Source organism: Atractosteus spatula, chromosome 14 (genome assembly GCF_055471065.1).
Source record: "Atractosteus spatula isolate fAtrSpa1 chromosome 14, fAtrSpa1.hap1, whole genome shotgun sequence".
NCBI lineage: Eukaryota > Metazoa > Chordata > Actinopteri > Semionotiformes > Lepisosteidae > Atractosteus > Atractosteus spatula.
Window position 1 is genome coordinate 9,465,350 of NC_142719.1, and position 14,223 is coordinate 9,479,572.

The 14,223-nt window shown below is 38.4% G+C and overlaps 1 protein-coding gene across 2 annotated transcripts; it reads left to right on the forward strand.

Moving 5' to 3' along the window:
* Positions 1–951: 951 nt before the first annotated feature.
* Positions 952–13,140, forward strand: LOC148820575 (protein FAM76A). Of its 2 annotated transcripts, XM_088933374.1 has the most exons (9): positions 952–1,133; positions 2,539–2,603; positions 3,128–3,182; positions 3,893–4,045; positions 4,993–5,150; positions 5,637–5,723; positions 6,987–7,122; positions 7,810–7,911; positions 9,133–13,140. In XM_088933374.1, exons 1-9 carry the CDS (start codon positions 1,053–1,055, stop codon positions 9,217–9,219), a joined length of 924 nt encoding a protein of 307 aa, XP_088789500.1. In that variant the 5' UTR covers positions 952–1,052; the 3' UTR covers positions 9,220–13,140. The 2 variants fall into 2 exon arrangements, with proteins under 2 accessions (XP_088789500.1, XP_088789501.1); XM_088933375.1 differs by lacking the exon at positions 3,128–3,182 and having other exon boundaries at positions 957–1,133.
* The last annotated feature ends 1,083 nt before the right edge of the window (positions 13,141–14,223 follow it).

Sequence of the window (14,223 nt, forward strand, 5' to 3'; positions counted from 1 at the left end):
CCACCTCATAGTTATATTTTATCAGGGTCAGTATGTGTAAATATACTATATGCAGATGTATTTTATTGAAATCCTGTTTTTATTTAGAACCAGTAACGGACTTTAAACAGAGGTTTAAGTCCATATACAGTAATGCCGACTGAACTTATCGTCAGTGTACACGCACACAATAGACCATCATCGGGAAGAAGGTAAAATCATAGTTGTCCGATGCCAATAAGGTTAATTTCACCATATACAAGGTTTCAGATAACAGATTGGCAGGACAATATGTAAATATAACTGAAAACGTTAAACAAAATTAAACCGGCGTCATACCTCCCAATGTGAAGCCGCGATCTTCAAGCCGACATTTATTTCTTGTAATAAAGAGTAATCTTTATTAATGAAATTAAAACGTGACAAAACAGAATCGGTGTTTCATACGTTTCACTTTGAATGCCGCTACGTATACAAAGACATAACGCTGCATCGTTGTATATACATAATCAATTAATATTTTTTGTCCTTAAAACGATAACCATAGCAGAACATTGTACTTTCAGTAGTAATGATTTATTGTGATATAAAATATCTGTACGTCTCAGAATCGAGGTATTTTACCATTTTAAATCCATGTACAAATCAGAAATATAAAACACAGCAATACAGCAACTTAATTATTTAAGTGAAAGTTTTAACTTCGTAACTTGACACAATTTTCAATCGTTCTCTTCTGTTCTGTCACTTTACATAACAGCCTGTGACGCACGTTCCCTGACAATTACCTAATCCTTCCCCCCACTACTTGTTGAAGGGATTGACTTTGCTCTCCACCAATCGTATCCCCGCGTTTACTCTTGGTGGCCTTTCTCAGCAAACCAGAAAGGAGAAGGGGTGGGACTACAAACCGGTCGCGGGATGCTCCGACAACTGATGACGCAATGGCTATACAAATCAGTGTGTTGACAGGGGATCACTCTGGTCGGATTGGCAAGGGTAGCGTTAATTTTTCCGGGAATATTGTGGAATTCCACAAACTTTCAGCTCCTAAATAGACATCGGTGTCAGTGATGGCTGCCTTGTACGCTTGCACGAAGTGTAACCAAAGATTCCCATTTGAGGCTCTGTCTCAGGGACAGCAGTTATGCAAGGTAAGGCCCTGAGAAGACCACAGCTCAGACTGTTCTGGGTGTCATGAAGTGGAAGGTGGGTTAGTTGATGTGCTGATTTGTAAACGGGACGTCCTGCAAATGAATGGCATTGAAAGGCGCGAGAGTGTCTTGGATATCCATCCGGTCCTTGTGCTTTTGTTGTCCCGGTTTAGATGAGCTAATTCACAATGTTCTGTACATTTGATATCTTTCTTTAAAACTGTCACATGCAGACACAGTTCTGTAAACAAATGTGAATTTGGTTTTGTGGATTTTGATGCCATTATTACTTAAAATATTTCTAACGTGAAAATCGTCTTAATAGAATGATTTTGTATGATAAAAATACAAAGGCCTTCTCTTTTTCATCACATAAACTGTATACTACAGAACACTCATAGGATGGTTGTTATTGGAAGTGTTAGTGACTCAGTTCCATGTTCCCATTACCTAATGACTCATTTAAATGTATTCCTTTCAAACGCTTTCAAATCTACTAGAAAGTCTTATGTAATAAAAAATAATAAACAGTATTATATTCTTTGTGTCTTAGTCTTTGTGTTAGAAGATGGCAATACAAATTTTGAATAGTATCAATAACATGATTGACAATAACAATGCATAGAATATAAAATATACAATATTGATAACATAGAAAATGTCAATATAATATGTATGTGCTGTAACACTAGATACAATGTATAACACAATATTCAGATGACAGTTCTGCTGTGTTATTAAAATAATATCTGAATGGATGGACAAACTCTCTTTGCCAGAGTCCAGTCAAGGTTAAGAGTGTTGATTCCCTCATGACCTCTCATTGACTCAGGCGCATAACCATTGACCGACCCAGGTGTTATCACTTACTAATCCCTTCTCTGCCTCTCACTTGAGGGCATTATCCCATCAAGAGGTGGATTTAATTGTCTGGTTCGGTCGGCTCCCGTTTCCATCCTCTCTGACAACGTGCTGTCTCTCACCTCTGCCCATTCTGAGACGCCTGTTCATGTGGTCAACCCTGCTCTGGCACTAGGGTAACCTGGGGGATGTACAGTATCTCCCAATTGCACACTTGTGATGAGTTCTTTCATGCTGCCCCACAGAGCCTGGACAAAAACTGCCAGATTAGTTATGCCACCCTCCCAGAACTCTTAGCTGGCAGCCCTGGCCATTATTTTGTCTCAGTTCAAAACTGCCCTTCATTTCATCCTGAAGACCACACTGCCTTCCAGTCTGTCGCTATTTTACAGTATGACTCCATCACACAGAGCTCACAAAGTATATAGTGGCAGGTCTGTGTGTCGCCGTAAGAGTTGGATGGTTCTGAAATCTGGGCTCAAAGGGCACGTGCTGCAATGATAGTTAACACCTGCCACTTGTTTTTTTGTCCTATGTTGTCCAGGAATGTCGCATCGCACATCCTATGGTCAAGTGCACTTACTGCAGAACAGAGTTTCAGCAGGAAAGGTAGAGATTCTAATCGTTCTTACTGTGAGTTACTTACAGTATATGCACAGTTCAGTGTCTGCTTTTCAACTATTCCTAAGAAATGTATATTTTGGATTTTGCCCAATGAGTATATATAGGCATTAAAAAAAGTTCAGGTAAGTATTGAAGCTAAAATCATTTGCTGCATTTTTATTGCCTTTCGGTGTGTAATGCATGATTTAGTGGAGGTAGCTACCTATATGCTTGTTTTTCTGTTTAACTGTAGTCGGCTTTCTCATTTTCTTTAAAATTGGGGAAAAAAAACAGAATACAGAAAAACAGAATTAAAACAGATTAAAATAAATCAGGTCTTTTTAAGTAGAGAATTGAGAAGATTGAGTTCATTAATAAAGCATCACACTTTATTTTTAGAAGTTTAGAAGTTCAACAAGTGATATACAAATCCGTGGGAAAAAATATCTTTTTATTTCCAGGATTGTTTTCCATTTTTTGAAAAGCAGATTTTCACTTTCGTCATTTTTTTTCCTTTTTCTTCTGTCTAGCAAAACCAACACAATATGTAAGAAATGTGCGCAGAATGTGAAGCTGTACGGCACGGTGAGTTCAGTCGTTGTTTTGAAGAGCATGGAAGGGACGTATTCCTGCAGCCGTGAACAAACCTACAAATGTCAAAAACAGTCTTCTGCAGGCATGGATCACTCTTTGTAAAAAATGTTTCTCTGTAGAATTTCAGGGTCAGATAAATATCTTTTGTGCTCTGTTCCCTGTCTGTACAGTCGATGGAAGAACAGTCATGAAAATGCAACTCCTTTGCGGAAACCCATGTAGGCTGTTGAAACACCCACAGTATCAAGCTTTCATTTTTTAATTAATGAGCTGGTCAGACGTAGTTTCATTAACCAGGACAGACACTGGGCTGCGAATATAAAGTGGGACCCATTTCAAAACATATTTTGAGATGCTGCTCCAATTAGAATATCAAATGTTGCTCCCTGATTTAATTTGATTTATAATAACGTGTCTTCTTGTTCTCCAAATACAGCTTCTGAAACACTAATATGGTCATTCCTCATACCAGAATCTGTCAGACTCCAGGTGTTGCTAAAACCTCCCATTGCAGTTATGCAAGGGAACAGTCTAATTGAATGGTGCTGTTGTAGAGTTTTTTTTCTTTTGTATTCCCAATTGCTGGGAAGTAATACGTTGATGAATGATAGTGTAAGAGCACTTTTCCAACATTCAAAAGGTCTGTCTTAACCTCCTGTTTAATTGTTTTAACTTTTTGGGCCTATCTCCGTGTCTTTCAGCCCAAGCCCTGTCAGTACTGTAATATCATCGCAGCGTTCATCGGCAACAAATGCCAGCGCTGCACAAACTCGGAGAAGAAGTACGGCCCTCCCCACACATGTGAACAGTGCAAGCAGCAGTGTGCTTTCGACCGTAAAGATGACAGGAGAAAGGTACTTGCAGGGGATCACTGGGATAGCAAAGATCACAGTGCTAGATGACTGCTAGCTCCTAAAGCTACAGCACTAGGAGGAGGTATTGTGATAGCAGAAACCCAAGCAGTCACTTATTTCTCTTGACTCTGGTTGCCTTCGGCAGTGGGGGAGCTGTAGCCTATTCCTGGCAAACAACGGGCCCAAGGCAGGGTACACCCTGGATAGGACTCCAGTCCATCTCCGATCAAACACCAATGCAGACACGCACACACTCACACCTAGGGTCAATTTTCCCAGAAGACAATTAACTTACCGGTATGTTTCCGGCTTCATCAGGACAACATACAAACTCCACAACAGATTGAACCCAGGACCCCAGCGCTGTGAGGCAGCAAAGCTAACCACTGTGCCTCCATGCTGCCCCTTTTTAGAAGTTCTTTGTTTTCTTTTGTCCAATTTTACATCTCATTTAAGAACTTAAACAGTTATGAGAGTGCTCTAAAGCAATGTTGTCAAAGTCCTGCACTGTTACTGTGCTAAATAATCATTCCGGTAAAAATAACAGTCTGTGCCTGAGCACATCTCTCTGGTAGCAGAAACCAGCCTGGACAGGGACTCAGGAATGCCAGTGATATCGGTGGGAAAGCCCCCTTCCTTAACTAGCTTGTTCTATATTGATTGTTCTAAATTATTTGAGTGGAATGTGAGAGGCTTCGGCTGTTGCTGGGGAAGTACAGTAGGTATACCTTTAGGGGTTTGTTTGAAAGAGATTCTAGGATTGACATGGTGCAAACAAATATGCTCTAAATATCCCCTTTTCTTGAATTTACTTACTGTATGTGAATACAATTTGAATTAATTAATTAGCAAGAGCTACTGCACGGTAAGTGCTCATTCCCTCATATTGTGCATTCCAGGTCTGTATCAGTCAGTGAAAGTGTCTTCCAATGTTTTTTGGTGTGCAGGTAGATGGGAAGCTGCTGTGCTGGCTCTGCACTCTGTCTTACAAGCGAGTCCTCCAAAAAACCAAAGAGCAGCGCAAGCACCTGAGCTCCTCTTCCCACTCCAGCTTGCCAGAGAAGGAGCAGTTTACTCGCCTCAGCAGCAGTAGCCACTATAACAGGTAGTGCCCCCTGCTGGCCAGTTCCTCCCCCTGATATGTTTTATCATAACTTCATTGTAGGCATGGATCAAGCATGAAGTGTAGCACAGGAGTGTTAGACATCTAACAGTTTCCTTTTCTTTTTTAAAAAAATGCTAAAACTGCATTTTTGGACTTTTCAGACAGGCTTTATTTCCTCATATTAATACAGCAATAAATGTATCACACCAAATAAGTAGGATCATAGGGTTAAAATGAGGTCAGCTAGTCTAGCATTTTTGTGAAAATATAAGAGATTTGTTATGGCTTCTGAATACCTCACCCATAATATAAAGGACATAGTTTTAAAATTGCCTTCTAGACAAATTCCTTTGCTACATTTTGAGTTTTGATTACTTGTACTTAGATCTTTGATAAAAGTAGAAAGTTCAAAGCTTCTAAGTCAGAATGATCTGCTTTCCTGTGCTAAATATTTCTGTCTGATGTTTTCTGTTGTTTTTTTTGCAGTCAGAAAACCTTGTCCACTTCTTCCATTCAAAATGAAATCCCCAAGAAAAAGCCCAAGTTTGACGCCATTTCAAGTAATGGTGACAGGTGAGAAAAACCTGGGAGATCTGTGGTCTGTGGTATGATGTACTGTACAGCAGTGACGGCATTCCTTCAGTAACCTGGGACAAGTGGAGTGACACAACAAAGCTTTTGGCTTCAGTGCAAAATACAGTGCCTAGTTTTAACTTTAGCTCAGTATGTCAAATTATTTGTTTAACAACTGTGAATTTTCTCCTTAGTTTGATAACTGATGATAACTATATTTATTAACGTGTACCTGTACATTGCTCTGTTTCAGTCCATATATGGGCTGGTTTTGTGAAAGGAGTTCACAACTCCAGGCCTGGACAACCACTTGTGTTTAATTGCTCAAATTAAGCCCATAAATACTTCTTTTAGATCATTAAGGTTAATTACATTGTTCACTTACAACAGACTGTGGTCCTTCTGGACTGGATTTGAGAGTCCTTAAAAATTGCTGTGATCCAGCAGTGAGCTGCAGCAGAGGGCGCCAGGGTTCCACTGTGAACTGCCTGTACAGATGAACTAAGAGTAGCCATTTCTGTGAACAAGGTGATGAGTACCTATAAATCAAGAAACTAATGATACCAGCTGGAACTTCTTGAACAACTTTTTCTGTGCATCAGATTTCAGTTCTAGGTAAATTTGTAGCTGGGTGAGATTTTTTTATCCCAAAAGCCTTATAGGTGATATGTTAATATGGCAATTTGTATTAATATGCACTACTTCTGATACAGGGTGTAGTCCTGTTTCTTCCTGTTTGTGGATTAGTGCCTTCAGTAGAAGAATTAGATAGTACTGTAAGTCATCTTCTGGTGGAACCCGAAGGCAACCGCAACAACCACAAACTGACCAGAAACAACGTTTTTCAGTCATGTTCATGCTAACCTATTAAGATGCAGACATGCTTTAAAACTTCCTTGGAATATTTTTTTTACTTGTATTGTTTGGAAATTTGAGGATACAGCCCCAGGCACAATCTCCTAGGCTCACCACACACAGCACACTGACTGTGCTTTTCCTTCTGAAAATACAAACCCTTCTTTGCAACTGTCATTATGTCTTCATCAGCCCGTTATGTGGCCACCAAGGTAGTATTTGTACTAAGGCAGTACATGCCTAATCAGTTCTGTATTTACCTTTTGATGAAAAGAAATATTGTGCATTATGAAGAATGTCCGAGTAAAGTATTATGATACAACTTTAGATGTGATTTGTCAGACATCCTTGTGTTTGCTAGTACTTAAGCAAACAATTTTTTCAGTGTATTTTTTTTTCTCTTGGAAGTTTTTCTCCAGACCTGGCTCTTGACTCTCCTGGCACAGATCACTTTGTGATCATCACTCAGCTGAAGGAGGAGGTGGCCACTCTCAAGAAGATGCTCCACCAGAAGGACCAGCTTATCTTGGAGAAGGAGAAGAAGGTCAGTTGGGCTCCACCCCTGTGTGGCACTCTCGGCTCCCGCAGCATCTGACTGGGATCCAACCAATAGCCGATTACACTATTCAGTTACAACCAGGCCTTACTTTCATTTGCATTTCAAATTGATTTTGTTATACTGCTTGCCACACACTTTTATCCTTATTCAGGTAGCAGTGCAGATCAGAGGTGCACACACTAAGTGGTGGGGTCCTATATTAGCAGTATTTTAGCAAACACTTGAAATAGTAACAACATGTCTGGAACATTTAAAAATATCTGCCTGGTCCTGTGCACCCTGTCTCAGTGTTGTTGTCATCGCCTCTAGCTTTTGTCAGTATGCGGCTCTTCAAGCTCAAAACCAGCAGATCTTTCAGCTCCCAGAAACATATCATTTTATGTTTCTTTTAAACTAATGCACAGTGTTGTTTCAGGACTGATAGTACACTTGATCAATAATGAAACCACCTTTGTCCAATTGACATTGATTTCTTTTTAAATTACCATTGAAACATGTCAGAAAGTTGCAAAAAACACCAATTAAATAGGAAATCCGATTAGTACTATCACTTAATAATGAACTGCACACAGCTTGAAAGCATGAAAACATGCAAATCAAAACTAAAGCATGGTTTGTTCATTCACACTGGCTTTACCATTTGGAAATCCTCTCCTACCCAACGCTTCACAGATCACAGAATTGAAAGCAGAATTCCAGTACCAGGAGAACCAGATGAGGGCCAAGATGAATCAGATGGAGAAGACACACAAGGATGTTGTGGAGCAGCTACAGGTGGGTGCAGATGTGTGCTGTAGCCATCTGGTTTGCATGATGCAATCGCGAGTCACTGCTGCTTAGCAATGGCAGGTTGTCTTCTGGATTGCTGCATAACCTAAGCTGTCATTTTAATTTTTTATCTGTCATTTGCAAGTTGTAATTTTCTGAGACCACAACAGTAACACAACTGTTTTATTTTTTTCCTAAAAAACCACATAAATGATGCCAGAACATTGCTGCTACTTGTCGTTGGTTAAAGTAATCAGGTTTCTTCAGCCCTTGAAACTTCAAAGGCGCTTTTGTCTTTTGTCTTTGTCTTTTGAGCTGTGTGTTTTGTTGTCAGTCCCTTTACATCTACTGGTCAGTCGCATCACAAGGGTAATTGCATTTACTAATGGAGATCCTAAAAACGCCATTCAAATGTGCTATCTTTTGGCTGAATGTACTGCTTGCATTTCATTTTTCATCCTATTGAATCTTAGATAATTTTTTCATGATAAATGATACAGAAAAAGTTAAACCACAGAGCACACCAGTGCAAATTAGGCACAGTTTCATTCAAGTCTGAAAACCTACACTCACCTGGGCTTCTGGAATAAATTACACAAGAGCATGATTTTAAGGCTGTCTCCCATATGCTTATCTTAGATCAATAAAATGTGTAAGATGGTCTGAAGACCTTCCTTTCATTAGTAACTTTGAACTTGTTCTTACTTACACACTGCTATGAAATCCCATTCCTTGGCATGCCTATACAGTCGTGCCCACTCTTTCTGCCCTGTGGGCTGGAAGAGATACAGTCACATGCAAACTGAAGGCTCCTGTTGTAAAACTTCCTGCAGCCACTTGGCCATATCCAGACTCAGGAATGATCAAGTGAGTATTTCCTTCACAGTCCAGCCACATCCTCACACCCCCAGGCCTGGATGAAAAAAGTTGTGTAGTTATACCCAGGCATATAAAACATCCTGGTAACTGAACCCGCAAAACCTAGGTTAAAAGGTCACTGCTGCACTCCCCCAGATACAACTTGCAAAAGATACAAGTCCAGCCTTTCAACAGCTTTAATATTTTTCTCTTTTAGAAATGTAGTCAGCAGGTCTCGTTGTGTTTTGCTTTGACCATGAGGTTCCTCTAAAATATCTTAATGCAGTGAGGAGAGTGATGTTCAAGGAAGAAATATCCTTTCTCTCATAGCTGAAATATTTTTTTTTTTGTATGTGTCCATTTACTCAGGCCAGGAACAGGGAGCTGATGAAGCAGGTGTCTGCCCTGTCCAAGGGTAAGAAATTGGAGAAGCCAGGAGCCATGACCTCCCCATGAGGAGAGAGCACTGTCAGGAGAGCAGGGTAAAGCCTGGCAGTTTGTGATACTGTTGTACACAACTCTTAAAGAGTTTGCATGCCTAATTGACTTCAGTGGGCTTTATTTTATAATCCTCTTTTTAATGTAAAGCAATATTGAACGTTGATTTCAACTACTTTGTGTGATCAGTAATGATGAGGGTTTACTGGAAACTGATTATTTTCGGAATATGGAAATACAGTAGTCTAATGAAATGGTCTATCAGGAAATCACATCTAGTGCATTGGCTATAAAAATAAAAGTAAAGTTTAATTCCACACTGAAAAGTAAAAAGGAGCAACACAGTGTTCCAGTTCACATTAGAGAAGCCTTCTTAAGATGTGAGCATACAGTACCTTCTTCAGATGAATTAGACTTGTTCCTTTGTTATCCAGTAAGAATGATTGAACACCTTTGTCTGACTGTGTTCAGAGGCACTGTGTGCCTTCATCTCTTCATTTCTATACTGAAATGTGTCAGTCTTGAAACTGCATTGTCACATACAGCTCGATACATTTGTTCAAAATATTATGACAGGCCTCCTTATTTAAAATCTCTCACACTAAAGGACTCAGCATGGCCAAGAGCTGTGTTCAGGAATTGTCCCAAGGCACATTGAAGTCAATTGGGGATAATGGTTCAGTTTTTTATAGATAATAGTGTATTAAGTGGAGCCCGCAGGTGTTAACTTATTTTTAAGGCAGCTGGTCATTTAATGACCCATAAAAGAACAGCTCAATGTCACGATGGCTTTTAGAAAAAGGATCGCCATTGGCAAGGCCTACTGTTCCCTTACTGATACTCATTGTACATTACTCACCTTGTAGCTAATGATCTGCCATAAGACCAGCTAGACATCCCTTGGTAAAATGGTAAAATAGTACAATTAATTAAAACACATACAACTTCGGCTTACTGTACATGTAAGTGTTAGGTAAAAGCTAGAGCATGCTGTGGTCACATTACCATACCCTGTTTAGTGTGGTATTTAACTATAGATTACACTGTACCTGAAAAAAAGATTTTTTTTCATCATTTGTAAACATCAGGTAAATTTTTTCATTAATGAGGGACTACTCTTTGTTCAAGAGACACATGCACATCTGTGCTGTATGTAACTTTCTTATAACTTTCCCACTGCAACACTACAGCTGCGAAGTTGTCTGTCACACATTGTCCTGTCTAAAATTAATAATTCTGTTACTTTTACACGATAGTGCACAGCATATACACTGCATATACATTTCATGAGTCAGTGAGATAACTAGTCTGCTGTACAGCAGATGTCATTGAAAATATTTAGCATTACTAATAGACCGTACAATGAATTGAATTCATTGATTCAAATTTAGGCTTCAGTCACAGAAATAATTCTCACATTTTCATGCTGAACTAGATATATTTGAAATGTTTTGTGGCAAATTATGTTCTATTTTTCAATTTTAAAATGATTAAATAAATATTTTATTCTTATTTAACAGTTCTTAGTTTTACATTTTGTGATTCCTACATTTTTGGAAGAGGTTAAATTATTTACAGATTTTAAGAAAGTTACAGGCTAGTGTGGCAGACGACATTTCTAATAGCCTTCGAGTAACAATTTGAAAAATGTTGGAATTTTTGTAACTAGACCAATTTGCTGTCAATATATTTTTAATGGATGTATTGTAAAAACAACAATTTAATATGCTTATGATTTTTTTTTATTTTGGTGTGTATTGCAGGTATAATGTGTATTGTTAAGCATGGTTGTTATTTTTCTTGAGGATAATTACATACGGAATTTGTTAAATATGCAGTATTTAGAACAAAGGATAAGGCAAAAGTTTTGATTATAATTACCAGGATCCATATGAGGTATCAATCTTAAGATGTTTTATAAAATCAATCACAGTAAGGTTCGTCTTTTATATTTACATACAGTAACAGCCAATTAAATTCCTTTCCATCTTTTGTAAGTCTTGAAAAAGATTCTGAATTGAACAAAACTTTATGTAAAAAAAATGTAATTTAAAGACATTATCGGGAAGATTCTGGATGCTACTTGTTTTGTGTTTTTTTGTTTTAGAGTGATTAATCTGCCTTAAATGGTTTCATTTTTCAAAGCCATTCCCATATTTAATCAAGTGCCGATATCTGTTTTTGATTCATAACTTAAACAGGTATCCAGATGGTTTCTGCTTTTGGGATTCCAATTACCTGTTTGATTAAGACAAAGAAATTTTGTGTAATGAACTCATTATAATTCTGTATTATAAGATTGTTATCATAACGTGACGAGTACAAATCGGTATTACAGTATGTCAATATTCTATAGCTATGAAGGTTTGCGATACAAAGTGAAGTGTATGAGAGATCTCAAGGACATAAAGAAAGCTTTGAAGCACCAATGTCTTTTGAAGTTCACTGTATATTCCCACAGAACAACATTTCCTAGGTCAAGTAATGATGTTCTGTTTTCACATCATGGGATATCTTTTCCTTTCCCCGACTGGAATTGTAAATGGAAACCCAACTGCTCTCATAATTTGTTTAATTGTTTATCTGCGTGGTTAAACACTGGTAACCAAGCTTGATTCAGGGGTAACCTGCTTTAAAGTTGTGTAGATAATCTTTTTTTTTAATTCAAAGATTTGCTGTTTGCTGCTAAAGTAGTGTTGCCACTGCTTTCCTGGATTCAGGTTTGCTGACAGTAGGTCTGTTCGCAATGCATTCTTTTTCTTGAAACCTCAGTTGCAGTAGCCTATATACAGTAGCAGTTCTTTGTACAGTGTTTTACAAGCTTTTAAAGCATTCAGGCATCTTTAGCTTATGCATGGTGACAGCACACTTCACATTCCAACCCTGTACTCGTTTCAGAAGATGTGGTTTGATCGTTGATAGTAACTGGCAGTTACTGTTTATGTGTGGGAGAAGGTGTCACAGGCTGGGATAAGTGAGAGCACAGTCTGTCCAAGAAGAAAACAATGGGTCTCATATGTTTAATCCTTGTTTAAACCTCAAAACTCTTTTCCCCTTAAGACTATAACAGTTTATAACAGTTCTTTAAAAATGATCTACAGTATCTGAAATGAGTGACTTCACAGTGACTTTGGGAAATCATTTTAACTTTGACCTGTACACATTTGTTTCTCCATTCCTCCCCTGGGGTTTATTCTCCTATAAAATCTACTGTTGTGTTATTCTATTCTTTGCTTTTTGGTGAATGAAAAAAATCATTTTCCCGTTAACATCAAGAGGTCACAGTGGTACAGACTGTAGAGCAAAGCTTTAGATCCACACCAAAGCTTCAGACTGGTTGCAGCCTGCAGTGCAGTGTAACATGGTATCGGCTTTTAGCTGTGACTCAGTCTTAGTGACCATGTCAAAAATCTGGAAATAGTAATAATGGCAACAAATAGGATTTTTTATGCAAAGAATGTCAAGCTGAGAGTATAGAAGCACAATACCGCTATCAAAAACATACTGGGAAAGAGGTGTGCGCCCATCAGGACTACAGTAAATAACAGACCTTCTGTTGTAAGAGTACCAGCCACAGATGTACCAGATGTATGTTTTTTATTTAGAATTCTGGACAGCTGATAAAAAAAATATATTTTTTAATTTCTCCTTTATCTTGCATGGATCTCAGGTCTGAAAAAGGTGTCAACCGTGATATGATATTTCTTGTAATAATTGTTATGTAAAGTCTTTTGTAAAAAAAACAAATGGCTGCTCTCTAAGGAAAATTGTTAAAGCCGGGAACGAAGCATTGAATTTTCATGAACTACATACCGTATGTCCTCTGTACTTTACAACAGCCTACGTTGCACAAAAGCCCAGGTAGGCAAAAGGTGCTATTACATGTATGTATATACTGCCATTTCCTGTGTTTAATAAAGTACTTTTATGCTCATGTTATGAGAGTGGGTTTGCATTTTAATGATATTTGAACTGATGAACTGGCATCCCTCTGTTTTAATAAGTGAATGATACACAGTAATACAACTGAAGCTCTTTGGGCCCATAACATCAAGAGACAATGTTACCAGTGTTTAGCTTGACATCTCCTCACATCAGAAGGTTGGGTCTTGTCAGTACTCGGATGAAAGACCTGCAAGGAGACAGAAGTTGCAGCTGTAAGTGGTGGTGGTGTACCAGTAGGCAAAACGCTTCGCTCTGGACCAGAATTTCTGAACCAATGCTCTAGTATGGTGACAGGTCACACAAGAGGAACAGTCTTTTGGATGAGGCGTTAAAAAGAGGTACCTGTATTGACTACAAGGTCATGCCACTGTTCATAGGTGTAGATGTGTTTAACAAATGTCCTAGCTAAATTCCGCTCAAGAAAGTGAGTTTCTGTTGCTTTCTAATAAACTAACAGGGGGAATGATGTTTTTCGCTCTAAAAAAACTCTAAATCCTAACATACTGAACATATGATGATACCAGATAGACCAGAGGCAATATGTGTAAAATATTATGTTTTTTTTTAAAATGTAGCTTTGGAAGTTCAAATAAACTCAAATAGGGAGAGAAACACATCTTGCACTGGAATAAAATGTTTTGAAAGTTTTCCTGTTAATGTTTTACCATTTTAAAAAGGCGATTGATAGAACACCCAGTATTGATTCTGCCACCAACTGTATATGTGCATAGAAAGTTTTTGTAGTTTGCTTGTTGTTCTTTCACTGTATTACAGCTGAAAGTTCTATTTTATATTTTCTGTGCTAGAACAGTAAAATTCAATACTCATGACACTGCCAACCTGTTATTCTTGTTATGAGTTTACAGTCTGTGGGAGGGCCAGAAATAGGTTAGCCTGGCTGACACTGTGGGCAGGAAATTGAGCCAAAGGTCTCGAGACTGCATGAGCAGGCCTGTACAGTAAGTACCAATCGGCTTAGGCTGCATATGCTGTGACCCCCTTTTCATACAGGCAGAGCTGCTTTTATTATCTCTTCTTCCCTAGAAACCACTGTCTCTGCTGTATGTTGATACAAAA